Source organism: Dendropsophus ebraccatus, chromosome 14 (genome assembly GCF_027789765.1).
Source record: "Dendropsophus ebraccatus isolate aDenEbr1 chromosome 14, aDenEbr1.pat, whole genome shotgun sequence".
Classification (NCBI taxonomy): Eukaryota; Metazoa; Chordata; class Amphibia; order Anura; family Hylidae; genus Dendropsophus; species Dendropsophus ebraccatus.
The window spans coordinates 69,809,776-69,833,144 of NC_091467.1; the positions used below are offsets into that span (position 1 = coordinate 69,809,776).

Sequence of the window (23,369 nt, forward strand, 5' to 3'; positions counted from 1 at the left end):
GTGTTCAGTTTCCCTGCAGCGCCCTCCACAGGAGAAATGAAGCATTACACAGAGACCAATTACATAAATGGGTTGTCTGTGCAATGTAGGACAGGACAGGTCCTCCAGAGCAAGAGACACTCTTGGTAGCCTCTCTTTATTCTGAGTTTCCTAAAGGGGGACCCTTCTCTACGAAGTCAGAATTCTTTCTATAGCAAAGCAGGAAACAGACAATTGGTACATCACGAGAAGATGACCAGAACATGGACTCCTTGCAGTTTAAAGGAATTTAATTGAAACTCGTTTCTAGGAGTTAAACCTCGAAAAATCATCTAATCTCTTTCTTCTGAGCAGATAATCTAAATGGAAACTTTTTAGCTTTGACTGACAACTCACATTGCATATAGACAGACACCCATAACTTCTACGGAGACACCCTGATCTAGAGGCTCTTCTCTCTGCGTGTTCTCTCCCTGGATCTACTATATGAGTGTGGCAACAGGAAGTGAGAGAGAAAGGAGACGTCCCCCATCCAGAATGATGACTTACCTGGGGGAAGGGGCTGCTCCACACCTGGATGCTCTCATTCACATGCAGCTGTCTCAGCAGAGTGTTACTGATGGTATTGATTAGGACGGGCAGAGAGTGGACCATACTGCTATTGAACACAGCTTCATAGGTGAAATACTGGAAGAAATACACACAGAAAATGTTCAGGGGAGGTGACAAGTGTTCACAAGTCTTCATCCATAGTACAAAGTGAAGCAAGATAGATATAAGACAGTCAGGATAGATATAGGTTTATTCCAGGTAGCTTTATTATAGATTTACCAACCACACCTGCAGTAAGTTTTTTTCCATCTACTACTCTTTCAGCAAAATAATAGTTTAAAGGACGGGCATTTTGAAAATCTGGCAGCTGGCAGAGGGAGGGGGGAATTTGATAAGGAGTAGGCACTTACCTCTGTCTGTGCCCTCAGTGAACGACAGGACCGATCTCAGAATCCCGCCAGAAAGAATTTTTTCCCGAGTTCCGTCCAAGTCACTGACAGGCTGAGCAGCCAGTCCATCAGCTGGGTTGTGACACTCCAGGAATGCTGGAGCCTGGCAGGAGTCCTGAGGCTGGTCCCGCCACTCACCGCGGGCACAGGGAGAAGCAAGGTTATACTTGTTATTAAATTCCTCCCTGCTCCTGCCGGTTGCCAGATTTTCAAAATGCCTGGACTTCTCCTTTAACTATCCCCAGTATTAAAATATAAACATAATTTAAAGGAGAAGTCCCGTGAAAATTTTTATTAAGGTATTGTATTGTCCCCTAAAAGTTATATAAATTACCAATACACACTTATTACGGGAAATGCTTATAAAGTGCTTCTTTCCCTGCACTTAGTACTGCATCAAGGCTTCACTTCCTGGATAACATGGTGATGTCACTTCCTGGATAACATGGTGATGTCACTGCCTGCATAACATGGTGATGTCACTTCCTGGATAAACATGGTGATGTCACTTCCTGGATAACATGGTGATGTCACGACCCGACTCCCAGAGCTGTGCGGGCTGTGGCTGCTGGAGAGGATGATGGCAGGGGGACACTCGGGGACATAGGGCACTGGAGGGACACTGAGCATCCCTCTGCCCTTATCCTCTCCAGCAGCCACAGCCCGCACAGCACTGGGAGTCAGGTCGTGACATCATCATGTTATCCAGGAAGTGACATCACCATGTTATCCAGGACGTGACATCACCATGTTATCCAGGAAGTGACATCACCATGTTATCCAGGAAGTAAAGCCTTGATATAGTAGTAAGTGCAGACACTTTATGTGCATTTCATGTAATAAGTGTATATTGGCGATTTGTATACCTTTTAGGGGCAATACAAGTACTTTAATAAAAATTTTCGCCGGACTTCTCCTTTAAACAAACTTCTGACATGACACAGCGACCAGCCAGAATTTTGTATCAGTGAGGTCTGGGCACTGAGACTGTGTGCGCTCTGCCCCTTCTTCTTTGCTATAAACTGCTAATACGAGCCGTCTATGGAATTATAATGGAAGCCTTTCTATATACTGGAACTTCCACAGGCTTCCATTATAACATATACCACTCATATTAGCAGTTTACAGCAGAGAAGAAGGGGCTGAGCATGCGCTGTTGATGCATTCTAGCGATCGATGGGGGTCTCAGCACCCGGACCCTTACTGATACAAACTTCTGAGATGTCGCTATGACATGTCAGAAGTTTGTTTAAATGATGGGTACAATTTAAAGTGTCACTGTTGTTTTATTTTTTTTTGCAGAAATCAATAGTACAGGCGATTTTAAGAAACTTTGTAATTGGGTTTATTAGGCAAATATGCCATTATCTGCTTTCAAAAACACTTTCCCCAGGTCCCCCCCCCTCCTCTCTCTCATTCACTGCTCATTATCAGAAAACTTCGTCTACTTTACATCAGACGTGCCCTGTGTAACCTATGGAGAGGGGAGGGGGGAGGAGGGAGGTTAGTTGCCAGCAGAGAGCAGAAAACAAAGGATTACACAGCGGGAGCTGGATGAAAGCCAGTATTCAGAGGTCAGAGAGGTCAGTGTTGACTTATGAGGCGATAGCCTGGTAATGTAGCTGTAAATTAACCATTTGTTGTCCTGTTTTGGTGCCTCATCTCCCTCCTTCCCTCTCCATAGAGAACAATGAAGACGGGGGAGAGCTTCAAACTGCTTTTTCATGATAAAAACACATTTTTTGGGTAATAAACCCAACTACAAAGTTTCTTAAAATCGCCTGTACTATTGATTTCTGCAAAAAAAAAATTAACAACAGTGACACTTTAAGAAAGTGCTGTCTGAGCAGGTGGGCAGTATATGTATTACATCTGTCCTGTAGAAAAGAGCTGCAATACACATCATAGAGCTAACATGTCCACCAGAAGCTAAACTGTCCTGTGCCATTGTATCTGCTTCTGCTGTGACCCCCATAACTAGACCCCACTCACCACTCCCATCCTCCTACCTTTCCTGAACTGGAGACATCGAGCGCTCCATTGTGAGGAGCCACAGAAATGTAGTCGCTCCCATTCATCAGATCCACCTTTATCCTCTGGCTTCTCAGAACTTCTATTAGGTCGTCTATACTGTCACCTGCGGCAGAAATAAGGGGCGTATATTGTTTAATACCCAAACAATAAAGATGATACATTGACAACATTTACAACATTTAATTAGTCGGAGTAACACTGAATCATATCAATAAATATCCCCTCTGTTGTTAAAGGGGTTTTGTGTGATTTTTTTAATTTATTTTTTTAATTTCAATTTTTTTTTCTATTTATTTTATTTTTTATTTTTTGTGTGTGATTTTTTTTTAACCTGACTCCCCAGCAGCTCATCTGTGTAAAATAAAATCATATGCAGTGGGGAGCTGACCTCTGGGACCCCCACCAAAGGGCTTGCACTGATAGTATATTACTCTGTCCCCCTTTAGGTCTTTCCCTGCACAGTACAGCCTTTGATGACATGCTGTGCAAGGAACACCAACCAGCCGGCTATTCACTTTAATGGAGGTGCTCTTAGGTTCCTCTATTTAGTGGCAGCAGGGAAAGACAGTGAGGACCCGCTAAAGCGATTCAGCCCTTTTAGTTCCAGGATTGGTGGAGGTCCCAGAGGTCAGATCCCCCCAAAGTGATGATACCTGCTAACATTATACCATCAGTTTATTGAATAGGAATAAACCTATCAACCTAAAAATCTTTTATAACAACAAAATCTGCATAGAACAATAGTACAAGCGAATATAAGAAACTGTAATATATCTTATCAGACAGACATATAATGTAATATATCTTATCACACAAAAATGCTTCTCCTGTTATCAATCTTCTCCATACTCCAACATTTTCAACACGTCGGCATATATCAAACGCTTTTATAAATCTTCCAAATGAACATATACACTGACTGATCCTTCCTCAGAACTTGTCGATGTTCAGACAGGACGATTACTATATTCCCAAGCATTGATTACTATATTCCCTAGCATTGAGTAGCAACACTAGGAGGCGGCCTTGGCGCTCTTGCTTTCTCAGAAATTAATAGATCTTTTCTTGAGCCCATAAAAACTAATCTTGGCCTAACCTAAGGTATATGTCATATACACAGACACCACTGCCAGCACAGTCCACTACACCCCTGGTGACTGCAGCCTGCATTACCTGTAGAGCTCTGCACTAATAGACTGGTGAGGAACTTCTGACCCTTCTGTCCTGGCCGCAGGAAGTAGAGATCGGAGGAGAGCCGGATATCCACGGAGGACTTGTGGTAGTACCAGTGTATAATATTGATCGCTGCTTGGACAGCTAAGAACAGAAAGAGGAAGAGCGACCTGAAAGAGAAGCAAATATCACGTCAAAGTTTCAGCCTCTGACTACATTGAGAGATCCATAGAAACAATTCATACTATGTGGTCACTGTAAGGAACAGTTTTGCTTTTTTTGGCATTTTGAATTGCTAAAAAGTCCCTCATCTTGTAATCCCAGAAGAGTCGGACCACGTACCTAATAACAGGGCAGAGCGCTCATAAACCTCACGGCCTGATCACTGAGAACTGTGCAGCTGCTCAGAGCATTACACTTCTCCCCCATAGATCTGTATGATCTGTACAGGACAGGAAGCTGAATGTGAAGCCCACATTGCGTTCTGCTTCCTGATAGTCGGTAATAGAGACTAACAGCAATTTTATTATTCAATGGCAGCTTGTCAGTCATTCAATATTTTGGTTTAATGAATTGTGGCACATTGATACTTAAGGGTATGCGTAAGTATTTCCTTTTAGGCTGGGATCACACACATTAAAAGGGGCATTTCACCATTTTGTTTTCTTTTAAATCAACTGCTACCAGAAATTTACTCCTATATAAAAATCTTCAGTTTTCCCATACTTATCAGCTGCTGTATGACCTGCAGGAAATGGTGTATTATTTCCAGTCTGACACAGCGCTCTCTGCTGCCACCTCTGTCCATGTCCGGAACTGTCCAGAACAGTAGCAAATCCCCAGACTGGAAAGGATACCACTTCGTGCAGGACACACAGCAGCTGATAAATACTGGAAGACTAATATAATTAAACCACTAATGTCTGGCACTTTCTGGTACCAGTTGATTTGAAAGAATTTTTTTTTTTTGGTGAACAACTCCTTTAATATGGTTTCAAAACAACCCCAACCCCAACTTCTACCTTAGTCCACTATAGAATAAAATACTGACCTCCTCTTCTACCAAAGAACAGTAGGAAAGTCCCCTAATATAGTGATATATAGACCACCAAATATCACCAGTCTGAATGGGCCATGCCGCAGTTCAGCATTGTGGATGGCTGGTGGGGGGCGCTGCTGTGCACATAGAGGGGAGTCTAGGTCTGCCCCAGAACTATGGCCCCTTAGCATTTGTAAAATTCTGGCTGGTCATATAGGGGGAGATTTATCAAACATGGTGTAAAGTGACACTGGCTCTGTTGCCCCTAGCAACCAATCAGAGTCCACCTTTCATTCCTCACAGACTATGGAAAATGAAAAGTGGAATCTGATTGGTTTGCATGTTTGATAAATCTCTCCCCCAAAGTGTTGACATTTCCTACAGATCGCCACCACCACTTTATAAGATAAGAACACCTCTTTAAAGGGGTATTCCACTCAAACTAAACCTTTCTCCCCCAAACCTTCTATCCTACAGCTGTATTAGACCCTGCAGGTACTCACACATATCGCACGGACTTAGTTTCTCGGTGTAGATTCCGGAAGTGTAACTTGGCGATGGTGGCGGCCTGCTGCCTCCATAATGCCTTGCCGCTGACAGTGCAGGGGTGAGACTCGGGCATGGTCAGTAACCCTTGGTCTATCTCCTCTGTGGATTTCCATTTACCATCGTCTTCAATTCTTTGTGTGAAAATGCTGTGATCTGTGCAGAGTAATAGCGTCAGGGAAGGCACAAATAGAGATCTGGCATAGACACCAAATACAAGTCACTGAATAGGAGTCTTTCCGTCTCATAAAAGTCATGGTAAAACATGGTCAGATATGATATGACTGGTCATCTGGTCATTCAAGACAGTAAGCATCTCTGTGCCGAGAGGGGACGTAACCCTAAACAAGGGCTATTACCCTAACAAGCCTATTACTATGGAGCTGATGGTGGATGGAGATGTAGAAGAGCAGGAGTATGGAGCTGATGGAGATGTAGTAGAGTAGGACTATGGAGCTGATGGTGGATGGAGATGTAGAAGAGCAGGACTATGGAGCTGATGGGTGTTAGAGATGTAGAAGAGCAGGACTATGGAGGTAATGGGTGATGGAGATGTAATAGAGTACGACTATGGAGCTGATTGAGATGTAGTAGAGTAGGACTATGAAGCTGATGGTGGATGGAGATGTAGTAGAGTAGGACTATGGAGCTGATGGGTGATGGAGATGTAGTAGAGTAGGACTATGGAGCTGATGGGTGATAGAGATGTAGTAGAGTAGGACTATGGAGCTGATGGGTGATAGAGATGTAGTAGAGTAGGACTATGGAGGTCATGGCGATGTAATAGAGTAGGATTATGAAGGTGATGGAGATGTAGTAGAGTAGGACTATGGAGGTGATGGCGATGTAATAGAGTAGGACTATGAAGGTGATGGAGATGTAGTAGAGTAGGACTATGGAGGTGATGGCGATGTAATAGAGTAGGACTATGAAGGTGATGGAGATGTAGTAGAGTAGGACTATGGAGGTCATGGCGATGTAATAGAGTAGGATTATGGAGGTGATGGCGATGTAATAGAGTAGGACTATGGAGGTGATGGCGATGTAATAGAGTAGGAGTATGGAGCTGATGTGTAATAGAGGTGCCGTAATGTAGGGCTATAGAGCAGATGGTAGATGGTGGTGTAGTGGAGCAGGACTATGGAGGTGTATCTATAGTGTATCTTAAGTTGTATACAAGGCAGCTACAGATCTACGATGTGTCTGGCAACCTCTTTGCCCACAGAAGTAAATACGGCAGAAGCAAAAGCCCATCCTTACCTGTCTGATCAACATCCGTCTCCAACTCCAGCTTGAAGAAGACGTCTTCCAGGGTGGTTATGGAAACTCCATAGGTCACCACACCTAAGCTGCAGTCATTGTCCAGCGCAGAAAATAATCCTGAAACACAAACATATATGATGTAATGTAGGAGTTCAGAGGAGGAGGTGTCCTTACTGGCCGGGGTCCTTTGATAACTCTCTCCTCCAATCTATGGGCATCCACCAATGTAAGCACATCCCCCAGACCATGGAGGGCCCAGCAGCAGAGCCCAGAGTGAACCATGTGGAACCCTGCCGAATGTCTCACCATACCGGCACACTATTGGCCCATACATTCTTAGGGTACCTGGGAATATGTCCACATCCTTCAATGGTAAGGCGTAGATGAGGGAATTCTCAGTCTGCAGCATTAACGTTGCCCTTGGGATATGCTGAGAGATCAGTGAGGATATTGCTTCCACGTTACTAGACGGCTTTATGTCCATACTGAGGAGACACAGAGTTGTCTCTGGTTACTGGGGGAAAAAAAACACAATAAAACACAAAAAAAGACTCAAAGAAGCTGAAGTACCTGAGTCGGTAGCCTACACCCCATTTGCTTTTAAGGAAGAGGGAGGAGCCGACGCACTTCAGTGTTCCTTGTGATAGGACGGCTTTTCGGTCTGAAACGGGAAAAACATAAAGAGAGAAGGTTACGTTCTGGATCCTGGGTAAGTCTTCTGCTCAGTACTCTGCTGGCTGTCAGTGGATGGAGGACACATTCAGAGTATGACCTGCTCTAATAACGTGTTGTCCGAGCTGGTGCGCAGGTTGTTACACATAATATCCCGCTGCAGCGATCAGCGATCTGTGGAGTAACCCAAGTGTTCAGCTTTGTCTGCAGCGCCACCACAGGTGAAATGAAGCATTACACAAAGCCCATTCACATGGGTGGACTGTTAGTGAAATACAGGACAGGTCCTCCAGGGGGAGAGACACTCTTTGTAACCACTCTACATTCCAAGAGGAGAACACCCTAAGAAATTTTTAACGATTAACAATTTCAAACTAGATTAATTACTGTTAACCTGAAATCGTTCCCCATATTACACAGAAGGACAGTGGTTAGTTACCATTGTTACTATGATAGTTTACTCCATCTGATCCCGGCACAGGAACCATGTGCATTAACACTAGACGATTAGCAATGATTTTGGTGTCAGCACCAAATGAACGATAAACGATTTCTTGTTAATCGTTTGATCGTAGTCTGTATTTACACAAAATGATTATCATATAAATTCGAGCAAAGTGGTGTATTCTTTCCAGTCTGACAAAGTGCTCACTGCTGCCACCTCTGTCCATGACAGGAACTGTCCAGAGCAGCAGCAAATCCCCATAAAAAACGTCTCCTGCTCTCCAGACTGGAAAGAATACACAACTTCCAGCAGAACATACAGCAGCTGATAAGTACTGGAATACTGGAGATTTTTTTAATACAAGTAAATTACAAATCTATATAACTTTCTGACACCAGTTGGTCTGAAAGAAAAAGATTACCCCTTTAAAATGAATTAAAGCACGCTGCAGTGCCCCATGGTATACATCCTTTTTTTTTTTTTTTTACAAGAAGGCGACAAATACATAGGACAGACTACATTAGAGGGGTTGTCTAGGATTAAAAAAAACAAAGCTGTTTTTTTTCTCCTAGGAACAGCACCACTGTGGCCCTCAGCTTGTGTGTGGTATTGCAGCTCCATTCCCATTAAAATAAATGGAATTCAGGTGTCACATAACCTGAGGATGACTGGGGCGCTGTTTCTGGAAGAAAGCAGCTATGTATTTGTTATCTATGTGTATGATGTATTACAATTCACCTTCTTTCAGTTCAATGGAACTGAGTTGCAATACCTCATACAAACTGAGGACAGAGGGGAGCTGTTTCTGGAAAGTTTACATATTTACAGCAAAGCAAATTGTCAGTTTTGCTGTGTAAGAACATGATGGCCTCAAGGCTCCCTTACATTGGCTGAATGAGTCTTCATGGAAATGCTCCATCCTAATACTCGGATTGGGAAAAGGGCCAAAGAGTAAATGATGGAAGAGAAAACCCTTGTTGTGGCTGATTGCATGTTATGTGCACGAACCTGGTTATATGGGTCCATTTACACAGAAAGATTATCTGACAGATTATCTGCCAAAGATTTGAAGCCAAAGCCAGGAATGGATATGAAAAGAAGAGAAATCTTAGGTTTTCGTTTATGACCTGCTCTCTGTTTATGTTTCTGGCTTTGGCTTCAAATCTTTCGCAGATAATCTGTCACATATTCTTTCTGTGTAAATGGACCCTTACTGGTGGCTATGTACGCTCCATTTACCATTACATACATTGTGCGGGAGAGAACAGCGCAGCAGAGCACACACTTACCATAACTACCAACATTCTGGATGGCCAAAGAGGGACACTTATTTTACAGACATTTCTATACTTTTTAGTTCAAGGATGCAATCACACATACACAGAATCTGCTGCAGATTGATGCAATTACACATACACAGGATCTGCTGCAGATTGATGCAATCACACATACACAGAATCTGCTGCAGATAGATGCAATTACACATACAAGATCTGCTGCAGATTGATGCAATTACACATACACAGGATCTGCTGCAGATTGATGCAATTACACATACAAGATCTGCTGCAGATTGATGCAATTACACATACACAGGATCTGCTGCAGATTGATGCAATCACACATACACAGGATCTGCTGCAGATTGATGCAATCACACATACACAGGATCTGCTGCAGATTGATGCAATTACACATACACAGGATCTGCTGCAGATTGATGCAATTACACATACACAGGATCTGCTGCAGATAGATGCAATGACACATACACAGGATCTGCTGCAGATTGATGCAATTACACATACAAGATCTGCTGCAGATTGATGCAATTACACATACACAGGATCTGCTGCAGATTGATGCAATTACACATACAAGATCTGCTGCAGATTGATGCAATTACACATACACAGGATCTGCTGCAGATTGATGCAATCACACATACACAGAATCTGCTGCAGATTGATGCAATTACACATACACAGGATCTGCTGCAGATTGATGCAATCACACATCCAGGATCTGCTGCAGATTGATGCAATTACACATACACAGGATCTGCTGCAGACAGATGCAATCACACATATGGGATCTGCTGCAGATTGATGCAATCACACATCCAGGATCTGCTGCAATCTGATGCAATCACACATATGGGATCTGCTGCAGATTGATGCAATCACACATATGGGATCTGCTGCAGATTGATGCAATCACACATCCAGGATCTGCTGCAGACAGATGCAATCGCACATACGGGATCTGCTGATGATTGATGCAATCACACATCCAGGATCTGCTGCAATCTGATGCAATCACACATATGGGATCTGCTGCAGATTGATGCAATCACACATCCAGGATCTGCTGCAGACAGATGCAATCACACATACGGGATCTGCTGAAGATTGCAGCAGATCCCGTATGTGTGATTGCACCAGTCTGCAGCAGATCCCGTATGTGTGATTGCACCAGTCTGCAGCAGATCCCATATGTGTGATTGCATCAGTCTGCAGCAGATCCTGGATGTGTGATTGCATCAGTCTGCAGTAGATCCTGGATCAATCTGCAGCAGATCCCATATGTGTGATTGCATTAGTCTGCGGCAGATCCTGGATGTGTGATTGCATCAGTCTGCAGCAGATCCCATATGTGTGATTGCATCAATCTGCTCACAGTTTTACAAAATTGTGACTTGGTGTAAGAGCATTGCTTTGGTGTAAGAGCTCCCTGTACTGGGTGGGAGGGGGAGTGGGGAGGGGCATGGTCTGCATAGCGGGGTCTACAGCCCTGTAATCTGACCCAGAAAGTCTCCCTCATTTTCCAAGTCATAACAGATCCACTGCCGGCTGGGGCTTGCATCAGAGGACAGAACTGTGGAGGTAATCTCTCCATAGCTGTAGCCCCTCTATGTGCCCACATCTGCCCTGCTCATTCCTTCATGCAGTCTCTGTCAGCCCTTGTGTTTCCCATCCTCTCCATACCTGCTATAATGTGCCTGTACTCACACTCAGCTATACACACTGCTGTATAGAAAAGTCACTGTCACTGTCCTCCTGCACAGCTTTGTGATTCTCACTACCTGGTCCGTGCTGAACCTTTCCCATTGCTGTCATGTGACCACACACTGACAGTGATCAGACCCCTGAAAACAGCACCTTAGAAACAAAAGTCTAATGCAAAGTTTTAGAACCTTTCCTTTATAGAGCTGTATACACACACGACTGGGGGCCCCTGTGAGTGGAGGCCTGGGCCGATGCCGGAACTGAGATGTGTCTGCGGATCAGATGTGAGCGAGCTGCAGATCATTTCACCAGCACCGGAGTGTGATCCTAATGATCAGATTTAAGAGGAGAGAGCTGACGCAGATCTCCCGGGGTGGCATGAGGACACATCTTCATGCTCCTCGTGCCCAGAAGTAACTGGAGTCTATGACATGATGGATGTGGTGATGAGGCAGCAACATCTGAGGATCAGAGTGCCCACATGTACTCAGCAGACGGTGTACAGATACTCGGGGGAGGGAGACTGCTACAATCCATCACCCAGTGACTCCATCTCCCCTGTCTACAGTTCACATTGAGCCCATAGGGCTGTGTTCACACTGGGTTGTGGATGTTGGACGTTTCTACTTCTCTGTACAAATTGATGAAGTCTACCTATCAGCACGTCCGCTGACCGATTGGTGGGGACATATACTCTGTGGCTGGAATTCATAGTAATGAACAAAACGTGGCGAACATGTGCACGACCCATCCTCCCCATTCTGATCCAATTGGGGTCAGGTGCATTTCTATCATAAGGATACCCAAACTCCTGCGCACAGAGTGGACTTCACTGACTATCGGGTAAGCAAAAGTGCTGGAAGCTACACTTTAAATGCTGTTTGTTTGTGGCAACTTAAAGGAGAAGTCCGATAATAAAAAACGTTTGTCAGGCAGCAGGGGAGAAAATGACCATCACTGATCTCTTACCTTTTCCAGTGCCGCCCCCGCCGCCGGAAGGCATTCCCTCCCGAGTTGTGATGGTGTCAAGATACGGCTGATGAACAGCCTGCTCAGCCAATCAGTGACTGGAGCAACGTCCTGCCCCACTCCCTGACTGGCTGAGAGGGCTGTCAATCAGCTGGCTGAGAAGATGATCCCGGAGGCCGGCGGGGGTCCCGGTGCAGCAATCCAGCTATGGACAGCCCTGGGGAAGGGTGAGCATTGGTGGTTATGTTCCCCAGGGAACGGCCGTGTAAGCAGTTCAGGAGCCGCAGTCCTGCCAGAACTGTACACGTTGCTGCTCCCAGACCTCTCTAGCACTAAGCAGCTTTTGTGGATGCCGAACCTGACCCCATCTCCGGCATTAGGTACGGCATCCAGGAACGCTATAATCACAGCTATGGAATAGCAAGGAGGCAGGTTACCGTGTACAGCTCTGCAACATGTATGTGAGGAACAGGTCAGTGACACCCGGAATATATAGACTAGGTGAAGCCCTAACACTGATCCCAACAACTGTCCCTGCCCTTTGGGGAACCCGAGTCCCTAACAGGCTGGCCCCAACCTGAAGACTACAAGTGCTCTGAAATCAGTGCAAACACAGGACACAGACAAGACAATAGAAATACACAATAATAGAGGGCAATAACTATAGGACAAAGAAGTACAAAGTCAGTGGTCGGAGGGATAGTCAGGAGAACGACGGCCAAGGTCTAGTAACAAGGTATTAAACAATAGCAAGAAATAGCTAGCTTAGGCTGGGTTTACACTACGTTTTTTTCATCCATGTTTTGCAAAAAATGGATTAAAAACTGATAAAAAAAAGAGATGCAACTGTGTGCATCCATTTTTCCATTGACTTCCATTATAAAAAAAAAAAAAAAAAAAACGGATCAAAACATCCGTTTTTTTTTAACAGACACAAAAATGAGGTCGACTACGAATTTGTGTACGTAAAAAAAATTGATCCATTATGATCCTTTTTTTATAATGTAAGTCAATGGAAAAACGGATCAAAATGGATGCTCACAATTGCATGAGTTTTTTCATCAGTTTTTCATCTGTTTTTTTTTGCAAAAAAACAGATGAAAAAACTGATTGCAAAAACATAGTGTGAGCCCAGCCTTAGTCACTCCACATGAAGGCTATAGCAGGCAACTAGAACATGGCAGGGGTAGTAGTTACATAGGGGCTGAAGTCCCGTCCCCAGAACGAGATTGGAGCAGGGACTCCCGACCCTCCTACAGAACCAAATCTGACTGGGAGGAAAAACCTGTCAGGAATCAAGTGCAAGGTGATCAATGGCTCAGGACGAGCGCTGCGGCTGCTGCCAACCCCTGACAATGAATTCAAAATAAACATGTACATTATACCCTAAGGCTATGCTCCAGCCTCCCACACAGTATTTTTGTTTAGTATTTTGCACCCAAAACCAGGAGTGGATTGAAAACAGAAAGGCTATGTTCTCAGACTGCTGTCAGAAAGTTATAGAGAGTTGTAATTTTTCCATGTCCCATAAAAAACCTCTCCTGCTCTGGACAGTTCCTGACATGGACAGAGGGGGCAGAAGAGAGCACTGTGTCACACTGGGGAGAATATACCCCTTCCTGAAGGCCATACAGCAGCTGATAAGTACTGGAAGACTGGAAATTTTTAAATAGAAGTAATTTAAAAATCCATATAACTTTTTTTTTTTTTTTTTTTTTTTTAACCAGTTGATTTGAAAAAAAATAAAAAAATAAAACATTTTCACCGGAGTACCCCTTTAACACCCATCAAAACTGACATTACAACCAGACTGCCACCCCCACTGGCAGTAGGAGTTACATGTGGATGCAGCCATGGACTGACACACTATTAAAGATAATACAGTACAGTAAATCGGTGTGTGATAAAAGGGATCATGTTTCTCCTTGTGGAAAGCGTCATAAGGGCTTATGTAGACTGACAGGCCATTCATGCTGAACTGGGAATTCTGGGAAGAAGGATATACTGTATACAGCAGGTCCCCAGTCATGTTCAGTAAAAAGGAACCCTAACCTCCAGCAGGTGGCACCAGAGATCTGCTCTGCACAGCCTCCTTTTCTGTGGGGATTTGAGTTTCAGAATCTGCAGCAATCCACATAGTCTGATGGAATGGCAAACATGCTATTAAAAGGGGTTGATCTACAATTTGCCAGAAAGTGAAACAGATTTGTATTTACTTCTATTGAAAAATCTCAAGTCTTCCAGTACTTATCAGCTGCTGTATGTCCTGCAGGACGTGGTGTACTCTTTTCTGGAGAGGAGGAGAGGTTTTCTATGGTTTGCTGCTGCTCTGGACAGTTCCTGACATGGACAGAGGTGGCAGCAGAGAACACCGTGTTAGACTGGAGAGAATACGCCACTTCCTGCAGGACATACAGTAGCTGATAAGTACTGGAAGACTGAAGATTTTTTTTACTAGAAGTAAATTACAAATCTCTGGCACTTCCTGACACCAGTTAATTTGAAAGAAAGAAACTTTTGGTAAACAACCCCTGTGTTGCATGGCATCCAGCTATTGTGATCTTATAACTAATATCTTCTACTATAGTATGATGGGCTGCTCGCCTACCGGCCAGGATGTCCGCCTCCTCCATAAAGTGAGTGCTGAACACAATGACACTGTTTGCTTTCCTCTTCTTTAGCACATTCCAGACGGTATAACGTGAGCAGGAGTCCATGCCGGCGGTGGGCTCATCCAGGAGCAGCACCTGCAGGAAGCAGTAAAGGTATCAGACACAATGTACAAGGACCGTCATCCCAGTAATGTCAGGCATCTGTGGCCGCTCATTAATAGAACAGGACGTGCTTCATTCACTCAGGAGCAGAATTATTTCTTATAGCTGCTCAGTATTGTATGACATTAGGAGCAGATGTGATGAAGCTGGTTACTGGGGGGAGGCTATATATCTTAAAGAGACTCTGTCAGTCTGTCGTCCCATCTAAGGGTAGTATAAACTAGTGACAGAGAAGCTGAACAGAATGATGTATCCCTTATATAGTTCTGTGCAGCTGATCCAGAGATCTCCTTCTGAATAACATGGACAATAAGTAGTCCTCTCCATTATGTGCATGAGCCCAGCAGTCCTGGATATTCATGAGAAGCAGAAAACTCCGCCCACCAGCTGCTGATTGGCAGTAATCTATCCATGCTGTGTATAAGCAGTCAGCTGTCAATCAGCAGCTGTAGGGTGGAATAAGAGGTGTGGCAAGAATCCTATTCTCCTGCATATTAGGAGAACGGCTGAACAGAATGATGTAAGTAATACACCGAACCGTTCAGCATTTTTGTTTCTAGTTTATGCTGCCCTTATTTAAGACACTATATATCTAGTAACAGATTCCCTTTAAAGGGAATCTCTCAGCACCTGGGCTGGTCCCGTGGTGCTGACAGTGTAGTAAAGGTGTATGTTCCAGTACATTTTTCTTATTCTTGCCTGTAACTTGTAGCGGCGAGGTGTTTGTGCCGCACTTAGGTACGCCTCACCACCACTTCCTCCTCCCTGTTTGCTGCCCATCCCTCCCTGTTTGATTGCGGCCTGGCCTCTTGCTTCCGTGGCTGGCAAGGGCAGCACGCCAACTAGCCAGTATGCGCATGGGCCCTGGATCTGACGGGTATTGCGCGCTCCTGCGTCCCGAATCGCACATGCGCTGTAGCGATGGCCTAAAGCCAGTACCCACAGTTGCGCCGTTCATCTGCGTTATGGTGCATGTGCGATTCGGGATGCAGGAGCACGCAATACCCGACAGATCCAGGCGAATGGCCCTTGCCAGCAACTTCATCAGGAAGAAGGAGGCCAGGCCGCAATCAAACGGGGAGGAGGAAGTGGTGGTGAGGCGTGCCTAAGTGCGGCACAAACAGCTCGCCGCTACAAGTTACAGGCAAGAATAAAAAAAAATGTACTGCACAGATGGCTACCAGAAACGGACCACACACAATAAGGGACATACACCTTTACTACACTGTCAGCACCTCGGGACCAGCCCAGGTGCTGACAGATTCCGTTTAACCTAATCTTCAGTTTAATTCCATGTATGTTTATTCATCAGTATTTTTGCATAAAACAGATGCAAAAAAACAGACTGTAAAGCAGCAGTGTGAACCCAGCCTAAGCCACACACTTTTTCTGTTAAGACGACCTTCATGGTTCCTTATATTCTGCGGTATTGATGAAAACAACTCAGGATATTTCTAATAAAAGATAAAGTGCAGAACACAGCCGGCCAAAGTCAATGTCTCTATTAGCCGCAATGAAATATTAATGGATGCTGCACATTACCTTGGGGTTACCCAAAATAGCAATAGCCACGGCCAGCTTCCTCCGCTGTCCCACGCTCAGCCTCTTCACTTGGTTGTGCTTTACTGCCTCCATATCCAGATCGTGAAGAACTTTATTTATCTGAAATACAGAAACAATCAGCGGTATTACAGCGTATCAGCACATTACAACTCCCATCATGCCTGGACAGCCGTAGCTTTAACTCAAGAGCTATGGTTCACTACCCCTGGGATATGGGAACTAAGGGATGTTCTATTATTATAAATGGGAAAAACGGCCTTGTCTGGGTGTATTTTAGATGTTTTTTGGTCATTAAACATCTCAAAAATGGCACAAAACGGTCCAGGTATGAACTGGTCCGTACCTCTTGGTCCTTGGTGGTTTCACTTATTCCCTTTAGGGAAGCAAAGATAGACAGATTCTCCTCCACCGTGAGAACGTCAAAATGGATATCGCATTGCTGACAGACTCCAATCACCTTCCGAATGTCCAGAATCTCATCGATATCGGTAACTCTGTGTCCATAGATAGACGCTATGCCTACAGGAAGACATTGTACAGTCAGAGCCTGAGAATAGGACAGGGGAACTATTACATAGAGCGATTATCTGCCACATCCTCACACCCGAGATGGCCCTCTTATCAATTCTACCGGGCCCAGTATCCAGGATTAAAGAGTCACTGTCGTATTTTTTTTTTTTGCAGAAATCAATAGTCCAGGCGATTTTAAGAAACTTTGTAATTGGGTTTATTAGCCAAATCTGCCATTATCTGCATGTAAAAAGCCTTTTCCCAGGTCCCCCCCTCCTTCCTCTTTTTCATCCACTCTGAAAATTCTGAAAATTGTGACTTGTTGCAGGAGTCGTTCCCTGTCTGCTCTAGGGAGAGGGGGGAGGAGGAAGGAGGGAGTTAGCCGGCAGCAGAAAGCAGATAACAGAGGATTACAGGCACGGAGCTGGGTGACAGCTGTAATCCGAGCTCAGGGAGGTCACTGGTGACTGTCACAGGAGATATCCCGTGAGGGATTTGTAGATTAACTCTTTGTTGTCCTGTTTTGGTCTTTTCTTTAGCTCTCTCCATAGGAGAACAATGAAGACAGGGGGGAGAGCTTCAAACTGATTTTTCATGATAAAAATGCATTTTTCGGCTAATAAACCCAATTACAAAGTTTCTTAAAATCGCCTGGACTATTGATTTCTGCAAAAAAAAATTTCACGACAGTGACACTTTAAGAAGGGTCTACTGGCCACCAGGCAAATGATCCCGAGGTTGTGGAAATCCACTAGCCCTAAACTCCTAGACTCACGTGGGCTGAGGTGTTCGGTTCCCTAATGAGAATGGAGGAACTCAGGGCTGAGGAACATAATATCAGCAAAAAGTTCTTCACTAGTTAAAGGGCGTGGATTTGAATCTTCATTCGAGACCTATTATCTGATTATGGCTGCATATGTGGATTTTAAGATGATCTATTGAAAACTTTAATGAAGAAAGAAAAAAAAAAAAAAGTTGATCGAATTTTTATTTTTACATAGATCTAATATTAAAGGGGTATTCCACTCAAACGATATGCTGTTGCCCATGGTGAGACTAACAATTCCTTCCATACTCAATCACAGTGAGTTTATCAGCAACTTCACCTCAGACTAACCCTCCCAGCACTACAAAGAAGCTACAGCTAGTCAGGGACTTGTTTACATCTGCTGTCTCAGAAGGGAGGGGGGAGGAGGGGGAGACGGAGAGAGAGGCTCACATACAGATTTTTGTGCCTTCAGCAGGAAGCAGCAGCTGAGAACTGGGGGAAGGAGACTGAATAGATAATAACAAGTATGGAAGAAATTGTTAGTCTCACCATGGGCAGCAATATATGAAAAGTTATGTTTGAGTTGTATACTATAGGTTTTGTATGGGGATTTACTGCTGCTCTGGACAGTTCCTGACATGGACAGATGTGGCAGCAGAGAGCACTGTGTCAGACCGGAAAGAATACACCACTTCCTGCAGGACATACAGCAGCTGATAAGGACTTAAAGACAGGAGATTTTTAAATAGAAGTAAATTACAAATCTGTATAAATTTCTTCCAAAAACAGCCCCCCCCCCCTCAGGTTTTGTGTGGTATTACAATTTAGCGAAGCTCATTACTCCCTTTAAAGAAAAGATGGATCTTCTCTATAGAGGCAATGAATGGGCGTCCCTGGGTACTGGAAGAATTAAATAAGTTATAAAGGCCTCTCAGGTTCTCTCAGGGATAAACAAGTGTAAGCATGGCTATGCAGGCAGGGTCAGGTTACAGGGAGTGCGGTCAGGCTCAATATGAAGAAGACATACTAATGCAGGGGTAGGGGACCTGGGCTCTCCAGCTAAAGCTTTGGATGTCCAGGCATGATAGGAGTTGTAGTTTTGCAACAGCTGGATGGCGGAGGTTCCCTGCCCCTGCACTAATGTCTGCAGTAAACAGGCTGAGTATAATCCAATGTCTAGTGTGGATTAGTATGTTATACGGCAGATGTTACCGGCATAAAACATGTACCGCACGCTGTGAACGCTGACAGCTAATTTTGGGCTCTTTTCCCCTAATGAATTATTTGTATTTGTATTTGTAATGAGAATCACTGTGATGCTGCATCAGATGTGACAGCCGGGATGCTAGGGATCCACTGCCTAACAACCACAGCTTTACATAGACTTGCTGCAAGAATTCTTCCAGATGACTCTACTGCATGCATCAGTGTATAGATCAATCTGCATGCATCAGTGTATAGATCAATCTGCATGCATCAGTGTATGGATCAATCTGCATGCATCAGTGTATAGATCGATCTGCATGCATCAGTGTATAGACGATCTGCATGCTTCCCCTTACAGACTGTCTGCATGCATCTGTGCATAGATCAATCTGAATGCATAAGTATATAGACTATCTGCAAGCATCAGTGTATAGCTCAATGTGCATGCATCCCCTTATAGACTGTCTGCATGCAATTGTGTATAGATCAATCTGCATGCATCAGTGTATAGATCAATCTGCATGCATAAGTGAATAGATCAATCTACATGAATCTGTGGACAGATCAATCTGCATGCATCCCCTTATAAACTGTCTGCATGCATCAGTGTATAGATCCATCTGCATGTATATATATATATATATATATATATAGAGAGAGAGAGAGAGAGAGAGAGAGAGAGAGAGACTGACTATCTATCTGCATGCATCAGTGTATAGATCAATCTGCATGGATCAGTGTATAGATTATATGCATGCATCAGTATATAGATAAATCTGTATGCATACATACATAGATTATCTGCATGCATAAAGCAGAAAACAAGTAACTGCCCAGTAGTGAAGCAAAGGAGGAGAACACAGAGGCTCTTGTCTGCTGCGACACTGATACTGCATCACGCTGCATTGATCTTGAATGTCTCACCTTCCGATGGAGGGCAGAGTCCGCATAAAATATTCATCAGTGTTGTTTTCCCGGTGCCACTGTGGCCAAGCAGAGCGGTTATCTGACCTTCGTATATATCCAAGGTTAACCCTAGTGGAAGAGACAAGATTGCCACAGGCATTAGTCAGGCAGGCCGGCATTGTTCACAAGTCCCTTAGTGCCCGCTATGTGTGTAGGTCATTCTTAAAGTGTACTTAAAGGGGGTGTAATATCCAATAAGTTCCAGGCAAGGTTCACACCACATTGAATCCTGATTTTTCCCTTTCTGTGGTAACGTTGCATTTTTTTCCTCTTTTTTCATGTTGAAGTGATTGTTGCACAGGCTACCTATAATTTTGTCAGTATAAGGGGCTCTCCCGACGGACCAGCGACAGAAAATGTCGGTGAAAATAAGATTTGGGAATTATGAAAAATCACTGCCCCACCCTTTTATTCTGGGAGAGAGATCTGTCCTATAACAAAAGGGTGGGGCAGCTTAACCATTCCCCTCCCCATAAAGAACATAGGAACACTCGGCTGTGATGAGGCAGGGAGTTATAGTTATAATTCATAGAGGAGAGTCCCGGGCATGGCCCCTGCTGGTCTAAGGACAGTTTTAAGGTCTAGTCTTAGGACAGACTATCAATTTCTACAGCTAGAATAATCCTTTCAAGGGCATAAAACATCATGTAACATCAATTATTTACATATAAGAGCTGTAAACCCGCCTGTGTTATTGCGATTACCATGCATGTGTATAATAGTCTCCTATGTCCAGAAGCAGCAGAGAGCCGGACTAGAACTAAACATTCTCTACAGCAGCATTTTCCAAACTTAGTGTCACTGTCATATATATTTTTTTGCAGAAATCAATAGTCCAGGCAATTTTAAGAAACTTTGTATTTGGGTTTATTAGGTAAATCTGCCATTATCTGCATTCAAAAATACATTCCCCAGCCCCCACTCCCTCCTCTCTCATTCACTGCTCATTATCAGGAAATCTCGACTCTTTTACATCATTTGGAGGGGGGAGGAGGGAGATTAGTCGCCAGCAGAGAGGGGATTATACAGCAGGACCTGTGTGAAAGCCAGTATTCAGAGGTCAGCGAGGTCAGTGCTGACATCAGAGGAGATAGCCCTGTGATGTAGCTGTAAATTAACTCTTTGTTGTCCTGTTTTGGTGCCTCATCTCCCTCCACCCCTCCCCTCTCCATAGATAACCATGAAGACAGGGGGATAGCTTCAAACTGCTTTTTCATGAAAAAAATGCATTTTTGCAGATAATAAACCCAATAACAAAGTCTCTTTTGGCTTTACTATTGATTTTTGCAAAAAAAAATGTAAACGACAGTGACGCGCCTCCATTAAAATCAATAAAGAGAGGGGAGATCGTCACACTGGGGGCCGGAGCCCCCAGTGATTTATGCCACCTTCTGGGAACGTTCCGGCCTAACGTGCTATTGGACTGAGGTTGAGACCTTGATTTTCTTAGCCTTGCAGATTGGACGTATGCACAGACATGCCTAAAATGTACTTGTCGTCATAAAAAACAGGCAGAAAGGTAAAAAGTTTTGATCGTTCCTGGTCTGAGTGTTAACGGCTGTACAGAGTCGGGAGAAGACATGCTGCAGCGCATCCACTCTCCGCTCTGATTTAAAAAAAAAAAAAAAAAAAAAAAAAAATTTTTATCTCAGAGCGTGGAAGGGACACACTGCGGCTGCTCTCTTCTCCCCACTCTGTACGGATCTGAGCACTCAGACCCGGACTGATAAAAACTTTGGACATGTCTGTATGATATGTCTTTTTTTTATAACATCAGTGACACTTTAATGTCCAGACTCCTCTTACATATCCTCACAGCAGCTAAGTGTGCCACAGCTGCGGGATGGAGGAGCTCTACAGATCCTATCACATAGTGCAGACCATAGCTGCAGCATGGAGGAGCTCTACGGCTCCTATCACATAGTGCAGACCATAGCTGCGGCATGGAGGAGCTCTACGGCTCCTACCCATAGTGCAGAACAAAGCTGCGGAATGGAGGAGCTCTACGGCTCCTATCACATAGTGCAGACCATAGCTGGGGCATGGAAGAGCTCTACGGCTCCTTCCCATAGTGCAGATCATAGCTGCGGTATGGAAGAGTTCTACAGATCGTATAACATAGTGCAGACCATAGCTGCGGCATGGAGGAGCTCTACAGCTCCTATCACATAGTGCAGACCATAGCTGCGGTATGGAAGAGCTTTACAGCTCCTTCCCATAGTGCAGACCATAGCTGCGGCATGGAGGAGCTCTACGGCTCCTTCCCATAGTGCAGACCATAGCTGCGGAATGGAGAAAATCTACAGCTCCTTGCCATAGTGCAGACCATAGCTGCGGCATGGAGAAGCTCTGTGCCTCCTTCCTATAGTGCAGACCATAGCTGCGGCATGGAAGAGCTCTACGGCTCCATCCCATAGTGCAGACCATGGCTGCGGCATGGAGGAGCTCTACGGCTCCATCCCATAGTGCAGACCATAGCTGCGGCATGGAAGAGCTCTACGGCTCCATCCCATAGTGCAGATCATAGCTGCGGCATGGAGGAGCTCTACAGCTCCTACCCATAGAGCAGACCATAGCTGCGGCATGGAAGAGCTCTACGGCTCCATCCCATAGTGCAGACCATGGCTGCGGCATGGAGGAGCTCTACAGCTCCTACCCATAGTGCAGACCATAGCTGCGGCACGGATGAGCTCCTCGGCTCCTTCCCATAGTGCAGACCATTGCTGCGGCATGGAGGAGCTCTACAGCTCCTTCCCATAGTGCAGATGTCAGGAAGATGGAATACCATTGGGATTGGTGGGACGTGGTCTATGTGATGACCCCCCTCCTCTAGTGTGTTTACCTTTGTTTTATGTCTGTCTGTGTGTTTTGTGTCTTCCATTTCTTGGTTTGTATACCCTTATATACGTGGCCATGGTATAAGCAGATGTTTTGGACAATTCGCCTCATGGCAGGTCCCATAGGGCCGTATTTGGTTCTTCATATCTAAATTACTTAACTCTATGCCGCGACCGGAGAATTGGATTTCCTAGGACTGGAATCGGAGGCCTCATTAGCTTATCTGACTGTATGGTCGGCCAGGGACATACTGCTCTGATATTACTGACACCAGGTTGTGTTCTTATTATTTTTGTTTATTGAAAATTTTTGGAAAAATAAACAGTTTAAAAGAAAAAAAGTTATCTACTTAGTGGTATATTGGCTTTAAAGGGGTTGTTCACCAAAATGTTTTTTCTTTCCTATCAACTGATGCCAAAAAGTGCCAGAGATTTGTAATCTGTAAAAAAAATCTCAAGGCTTCCAGTACTTGTCAGCTGCTGTATGTCCTACAGGAAGTGGTGTATTCTCTCCAGTCTGGAGAGATTTTCTATACGGATTTGCTGCTGCTCTGGAAAGTTCCTGACATAGACAGAGGTGGCAGCAGAGAGCACTGTGTCACACTGGAGAGAATA

General features: G+C 44.5%; 1 protein-coding gene across 3 annotated transcripts in view; it reads right to left on the reverse strand.

Moving 5' to 3' along the window:
* ABCA5 (ATP binding cassette subfamily A member 5) overlaps positions 1 to 23,369 on the reverse strand; it is a 109,015-nt gene that overhangs the window by 22,648 nt on the left and 62,998 nt on the right. For all 3 annotated transcript variants that reach the window (XR_011359748.1, XM_069952645.1, XM_069952644.1), the window contains exons 12-22: positions 19,876 to 19,986; positions 16,810 to 16,985; positions 16,446 to 16,565; positions 14,738 to 14,876; positions 7,606 to 7,696; positions 7,381 to 7,520; positions 7,033 to 7,152; positions 5,730 to 5,928; positions 4,188 to 4,357; positions 2,990 to 3,117; positions 529 to 666 (exon numbers count right to left, since the gene is read on the reverse strand). Coding sequence is in view for 2 of the 3 variants with exons in the window: in XM_069952645.1 (XP_069808746.1) it covers positions 529 to 666; positions 2,990 to 3,117; positions 4,188 to 4,357; positions 5,730 to 5,928; positions 7,033 to 7,152; positions 7,381 to 7,520; positions 7,606 to 7,696; positions 14,738 to 14,876; positions 16,446 to 16,565; positions 16,810 to 16,985; positions 19,876 to 19,986 (1,532 nt within the window). In the remaining variant the exon portion in view is untranslated. The remainder of the gene's footprint in view (positions 1 to 528; positions 667 to 2,989; positions 3,118 to 4,187; positions 4,358 to 5,729; positions 5,929 to 7,032; positions 7,153 to 7,380; positions 7,521 to 7,605; positions 7,697 to 14,737; positions 14,877 to 16,445; positions 16,566 to 16,809; positions 16,986 to 19,875; positions 19,987 to 23,369) is intronic.